Source organism: Pundamilia nyererei, unplaced genomic scaffold (genome assembly GCF_000239375.1).
Source record: "Pundamilia nyererei isolate P.nyererei 1_Seehausen unplaced genomic scaffold, PunNye1.0 scaffold00375, whole genome shotgun sequence".
NCBI classification, from domain to species: Eukaryota; Metazoa; Chordata; class Actinopteri; order Cichliformes; family Cichlidae; genus Pundamilia; species Pundamilia nyererei.
In genome coordinates, this window is record NW_005187776.1 from 304,428 (window position 1) to 311,405 (window position 6,978).

The following is a 6,978-nucleotide window of genomic DNA, read 5'->3' on the forward strand; positions in this document are numbered from 1 at the left end:
GGAGCTCATCGTGGACTACAGGAGGAATGCTGACCCACATCCGCCCGCTTCAAGTTCCTGGGAGTTCACATCTCCGAGGATCTGATCTGGACGACCAACTGCTCCAAGCTGGTCAAGAACGCTCACCAGCGCCTCTTCTTCTTCAGGACTCTGAGGAAGAACCACCTGTCCTCAGACATCCTGGTGAACTTCTATCGCTGCACCATCGAGAGCATCCTGACCAACTGTATAACAGTCTGGTACGGGAACTGCTCTGCCTCGGACCGGAAGGCGTTGCAGAGGGTCGTGAAAACTGCCCAACGCATCGCCGGAGCACCACTTCCTGCCATAAAGGACATCTACAGGAAGGAAGATATATCTATATCATGGCTAAAGCACTTCTGGATGGATGCAAACTGCATTTCGTTGCCCTGTACCTATGACATGTGCAATGACAATAAAGTGGAATTCTATTCTATTCTATTCTAATGACAGACGACTCACGGACCGGTACCGGCCGGTGGCTCGGGGGTTGGGGACCGTTGGGTTAGAAGATAAAGGAAATTGAAAATGACATTTAATTGTTGTAACTGTGGCCCTGCGACAGACTGGCGACCTGTCCAGGGTGTACCCTGCCTTTCGCCCCATGACAGCTGGGATAGGCTCCAGCGCCCCCCGCGACCCTGAAAAGGATAAGCGGAAGCGAATGGATGGATGGATGTTGTAACTGTGTGTACTTTTGCTCAGCTACAAAAGGCTCTGGAGGAGCTGGACGAGGACGATCAGTGTTACGACTTCCGTCGAGAGCGACTGACAGTGCACCGAGTTCACCTGTATTTCCTGCAGTATGACTACACGCCCACTGAGGACAACACTGACATCACTCTGGTGGCCCAGCTCTCCATGGACAGGTACTGAACCCGTGTACTGTAATCGTCTCCTGGCTTGGATCTGTGTGCTTTAAAATGTGTGAAATGACCGTGTGTGCCTGCTACAGGCTGCAGATGCTGGAAGCCATCTGTAAGCACTGGGAAGGCCCCATCAGCCTAGCTCTCTACATGTCTGACGCTGAGGCTCAGCAGTTCCTGCGTTACGCCCAGGCCTCCGAGGTCCTCAAGAACCGCAAGAACGTGGGTTACCACATTGTCTACAAGGAGGGCCAGTTCTACCCGGTCAACCTGGTGAGGAACGTGGCCCTGAAGAATGCCAACACACCCTACGTGTTCCTGACTGACGTGGACTTCCTGCCAATGTACGGTCTCTATGATTACCTGAGGTAAGTCCAATTGTCCTGTTGTAAGAAAACCTTTTCATGGCTTGTTTTGTTTTTTTTGTTTTTTTGAAGAGTGTTACATACAGATGTGGTGTTATAACTGTACTTCTGATACCCTTACCTTACCACTGACTAAAATAAAATAGAGTAATGAACTCTGATGCCTACACCTTGACTTTCCGCTGTGCTTAGAGGTTGTAATGCTGCGCTGTGACATCCGTTGGTTCGGCGCTGACTCATTTTCCTTATTGCTGCGAGTGGAAATGGTGTTTGCTCCTCAGTGAGGACGCTCTCCTGCTACACAAGATGAACTGAAAACAAGAGTAGACATATTTTAACACTCCTTAAAATTATTATTGGACAAAGAAGAGATGTCGTTTCCCCCCTTTTCACCAGGATATTCCTGCCATGATTCGGTCTAGGTTTTCTGTCTATTTGCCAATTCATTGCGAGTGTTTTTGACTCGATTATATCCGCCTAATAGGAGACGCACTGATCACAAAGTGCTGTGTAGTCTGAGCCCAGCATTAGAGGTGAGTCATGAGTCCTGCATAAAATCCTTTTGGAGTAGTTTTCCTAACCAAGAATCAAAAATCATTCATTATATATTATTCATGGCATTTCTGGAAGTTTTACTTACTTTGAACTTTCAGACTGCAATCCTGTTTTCGAGGGTTTAGTCATCCCTGTTGGTAGATAGATGCTGCTTTAGCTGCCTCTCACTTCCTGTTTGCTGCTGCAGAAAGTCTATGGTGCAGATGGACATGGCTCACACAAAGAAGGCTCTGGTGGTTCCAGCTTTCGAGACCCTTCGTTACCGTCTGTCCTTCCCCAAATCCAAAGCCGAGCTGCTCTCCATGCTGGACATGGGGACTCTCTACACCTTCAGGTTTCTAATTACAAACCAAAATGAACTTTTCTGATCAGTCAATGATGATTGGAGGATTATTTAATTGGCAATGTCTCCTTCTTCCTGCCTGTCACAGGTATCATGTGTGGCCAAAGGGTCACGCACCTACCAACTATGCCAAATGGCGAACGGCCACCACGCCCTATAAGGTGGAGTGGGAGCCAGACTTTGAGCCGTACGTTGTGGTGAGAAGAGAATGTCCTGAGTACGACCAGCGCTTTGTGGGCTTTGGCTGGAACAAGGTGTCCCATATCATGGAGCTGGATGCACAGGTAAACGTGCTCATGTACACAATAATCTAGTCCAGGGGTGCCCAATCCCAGTCCTCAAGAGCTACCGTCCTGCAGCTTTTAGACGCATCCTTCTTCTGACACACCTGAATCAACTGAATGGCTTGTTATCAGGCCTTTGCCAAACTTGATGGCATGCTGAAGAGGTAATCACACCATTTGATTCAGCTGTGTTGGAGTAGGGATGCATCTAAAAGCTGCAGGATAGTAGATCTCAAGGACTGGGATTGGGCAGCCCTGATCTAGTCAAAGATGGCAGGGGAAGAACGACTGGGTGGGGTGGGGGGATAGTAATCAGTTATAAACTGATTTAAGTAAATCCTTTCGTGTTTCTCGCCGATCGTTTGTCAACTCAGATGTCCATGAAGTTGTCCCGTCCTTAGCAGACAAGTATAATGTTTCCATGCTTGACTTTCTCTTTCTCCAAACGTGGCACATCGAGTTGATGCTAAAGAGCTTGATTTTGGTTTCATATGACTACACAGCTTTCTCCCAAGCCTTTTCTGAATCATTTGGATTTTTAAACCTAAGTCACGTGCCTCCTTGAACAGAAGGACCTTGCAAGCGCTGCTAGATATCAGTCCAGTGTGGTGTTCTTGGTGTCTGTGGTCCACCATCTTTCTCATGATCATCTTCACCCCATGAGGCAAGAGCTCACATGGAGGTCCAGACAGAGGGGAGAGTGATGGTCGTTTTATATTTCTTCAATTTCTGATTAATCGCCTTCTCATCGAGCTTCTTGCTGATGGTCTTTGGTCTGTGCCTCATATGCATAATGTATCATGTAATTAAATTTAATTGCAGTTGTAATCTGTGTGTCACATGAGCTCACAGTCAGTATGTGGGAGTCTGGCTGGGCTACAGGATCTCAGATGCTTGTTTTACTCAGTGTCATATAAATTATTGTATGCCTTTAGTGTAATGTAATGATTGAGCAACTTCACAGCAACATTCATGTGCTTTTTTTAAAATAAGGCAACAGTCCTACTATATTACAGAGAGTACCCCAGTGATCCCCTATGAGCAGGATCCTTAGTGGGAAGGAGGAAGTCTCTTTTAATATGGCGTTATTTTTGTGCCACTATTCTGAGCGCACGTAAAAAAAAATTGCAGGTGCAAGTGTTGCATTTTGAGGAGAAATTTATTTTGAGCGAAGAAAAGTTTAATTTGAGTGAACAAAATTCATTGCTGCGTGCAAAAAATGTATTTCAGTGTTTGCTATTATCACACAATAGCAGCCCCTCTCGCTCATTTTTTGCATTTGCGCTCGCTCCCAATGTGTTGCTCGCGCTCTCAACATTTCTGCCCGTGCGCGTTCAACTCTTTCTGTACACCGTTATATTTGTGCCACAAAACCAGCCAATCACAGACTTGGATGCAAAAAAATCTGATTGGCTGTTCTGGTCTCCAATCAGCTCGAAATGACGAAATGCAATATCCCAGAATGCATTTCGTCCCAAACTCAAACGAGGCAGTGGCGGAGGAACACAGAGTGGCGGAGTTTGAAATATTACTCTTTCTGGGTCACATAATAAACTTTAAGATATTTTCATGCGAGAATGGTGCTGTGTAAACTTAAAATCTCTGCTCGATTCATCAAGACATCACATATTTGCATAAGTGCTCTAACGTTTTCGGAGATGCCTGTTAACCACCAGCTGATCGCATAGCTGGACTGGCCACTGGGCATACTGGACATATGCCTGGTGGGCCGATGATGATTTTTCATTTTTATGTTTGTTTGTTTGTTTTTGTAACAGTATAAACAATGAAAGGTGGTGGATTAGCCAAATGGTCATGATCAACTCTGGGCTGGACCAATTACAATACATCCGTATTGAGGGGAAAAGGAACGCGATTCGTCCCGGACTTCAGTGAGAATGAAAAAGACACCAAATCTGGAGTTATTCTGTCTTTGGTGCGCAGCTGCCTCTTCTTCTCTCATTCTCCCCCCTCCCTCTTCTGTTGCTACTTCAATCATGAAACTTATCAATGATCAGCTGATCGTCTCTCTTGTTTGCTTATCACCCACTTCGCGCCAGAAACAGGGAACCAGCAGATGTCGCGCTAAACAACAGCAGCACGTTTAAGCTTGATCAGCTGTTGTTAGAATTTATTTAATATTACTTTCTAGTATCAGCTGATGTTTGCTGGAGCCACAGCTGTAAAAGCTGCTGACCATGATATCGGTTTGGAAACATGAAGCTGATACAAATCATACATGTGTACATCACTGTCACAACATCGTTCGTTTTAGTTCAAAGGCTTTATGATTTATGGTGGTGTAGTCGGCCGAATTTTTGTCAGTTCAGCTTCATACATCATGTTTAACCCGAGTTCCCACCCAGTCAGCTGGTGGTTAACAGGCGTCTCCGAAAACGTTAGAGCACTTATGCAAATATGTGATGTCTTGATGAATCGAGCAGAGATTTTAAGTTTACACAGCACCATTCTCGCATGAAAATATCTTAAAAGTTTATTATGTGACCCAGAAAGAGTAATATTTCAAACTCCGCCACTCTGTGTTCCTCCGCCACTGCCTCGTTTGAGTTTGGGACGAAATGCATTCTGGGATATTGCATTTCGTCATTTCGAGCTGATTGGAGACCAGAACAGCCAATCAGATTTTTTTGCATCCAAGTCTGTGATTGGCTGGTTTTGTGGCACAAATATAACGGTGTACAGAAAGAGCTGAGCGCGCACGGGCAGAAATGTTGAGAGCGCGAGCAACACATTGGGAGCGAGCGCAAATGCAAAAACTGAGTGAGAGGGGCTGCTATTGTGTGTGTGTGTGTGTGTGTGGATAATAGCAAACACTGAAATACGTTTTTGCACGCAGCAATGAATTTGGCTCACTCAAATTTAGCTTTTCTTCCCTCAAAATACATTTCTCCTCAAAATGCAACACTTGCGCCTGCAATTTTTTTTTTACGTGCGCTCAGAATAGTGGCACAAAAATAACACCATATTTTAACAGGAAAAAGACTTCCAGCAGAACCAAAACCATGCTCCTCGTGGGAGATAACGTACAGTTTATGCATCCCAGAAGCTGGGAAATGACTGTGTTCCAGCAGCCATCTAACCATGATGCAGTATGGAGCCTAAATCTAAAATGAAGCATTGTCCACATCCATTCACCATATTGTGGAGCAATGTGTGTTTGAGATTTAATATGAATTTCTGTGTAATGGGAAAGATATGCAATTTTTTACCAATGGATCACAGTTAATTGCCATATTGTCACAAAGAGATTGCATGTAATTGCCAGCCTGTCCCCATTAAATTTCAAGCTGATAACAGATGAACTCCATGTTATTGCCATTTTATCACCTTCCTGTTGCAGACCTGGGCAACCAAAGATTGCAAGTTCAGTGTACACACTCTCGATAATTTTGGTCATCATTTTTGGCTTTTCCCCCGCGTGACTGTAGCATAAAATTAATATTCTTAAAGGGAGTATTTAACCCGTCCCATCGTGTTTTGATAAACTTACCCAAACTGTGAGTGGAGGCTGAAAGCCATTTGAAAATGCATTTGTTCTCCATTTATCATCTCTTTCTTTTTTTCAGGAGTATGACTTGATGGTCCTGCCGAATGCTTTCATGATCCACATGCCCCACGCTCCCAGCTTCGACATCTCTAAATTTCGCTCCAGCTCCAGCTACCGCAACTGTCTGAACACCCTGAAGGATGAGTTCCACCAGGATCTGTCCAGGAAGTATGGCTCTGCAGCTCTCAAGTACCTCACTGCCCAGAGAAACATCTAGAAAGTAGACTTGTTAAGAGCAGCTCTGTCAGCCCTGCGAGCTCCGACGTGTACTGACGCTGGAGGGGCTTGGAGTGTATCGAGTGTGGATATAAGCTTTACAGCCCTTTTGAGCATCCCCGGGCTCCTGTGCATTAATTCTCCAGTCGACTGCAACTCGGAGTGACTGAGGACCGGATGCAGAGACGAAAACCAAAACAGGACAGCACAGCTGCGGATTTGTAACACGGGACTCTGACACGGCCGAAGGGGACAATAGATGAGAGTGGAAACTGATGGGACTAGCTTTAAGGCGAGGAAACAACAACCATATTCTTACAATTTGTTCTGACAATCAGGGCTTTTTTCAAGCAGACACACAGTGAACCAGTCGATCTCCACGGATATTTGGATATTTGGCACCTGGGGGAAAAACTTCCGACATTAGGAATCATATTTGGGAGGCACGTCGAACTGGAGAAAGATTTAAGCCTTATCACTTTCCTGATATTTACTAAGATATTTAATATTTTCTTTTCTTTTTTTTTCTTCAGTGCAAATCTGAACCAATGATAGTGAGCATTTGCATTTACAATGTTTTGATTATGGCTTTACACAAGAATCAGTTTTTTTTCTTTCTATATTTTCTGACCTCTTATAAAGAAATCCATAGTGTCCTGGTCAAACGATTTAAGTTTCTTCTGTGTGCTTCAGGGATGTGCTGTGTGTGTGTGTGTGTGTGTGTGTGTGTGTGTGTGTGTGTGTGTGTGTGTGTGTGTGT

At 44.8% G+C, this 6,978-nt stretch overlaps 1 protein-coding gene across 2 annotated transcripts in view; it reads left to right on the forward strand.

The window, feature by feature from the left end:
• Nucleotides 1-6,961, forward strand: part of large2 (LARGE xylosyl- and glucuronyltransferase 2) — a 122,438-nt gene extending 115,477 nt beyond the window's left edge. For both annotated transcript variants that reach the window (XM_005752718.2, XM_005752719.2), the window contains 5 exons: nt 727-890; nt 977-1,255; nt 1,995-2,141; nt 2,239-2,434; nt 6,022-6,961. In XM_005752718.2, the coding sequence (XP_005752775.1) occupies nt 727-890; nt 977-1,255; nt 1,995-2,141; nt 2,239-2,434; nt 6,022-6,219 (984 nt within the window). In that variant the 3' untranslated portion in view covers nt 6,220-6,961. The remainder of the gene's footprint in view (nt 1-726; nt 891-976; nt 1,256-1,994; nt 2,142-2,238; nt 2,435-6,021) is intronic.
• The last annotated feature ends 17 nt before the right edge of the window (nt 6,962-6,978 follow it).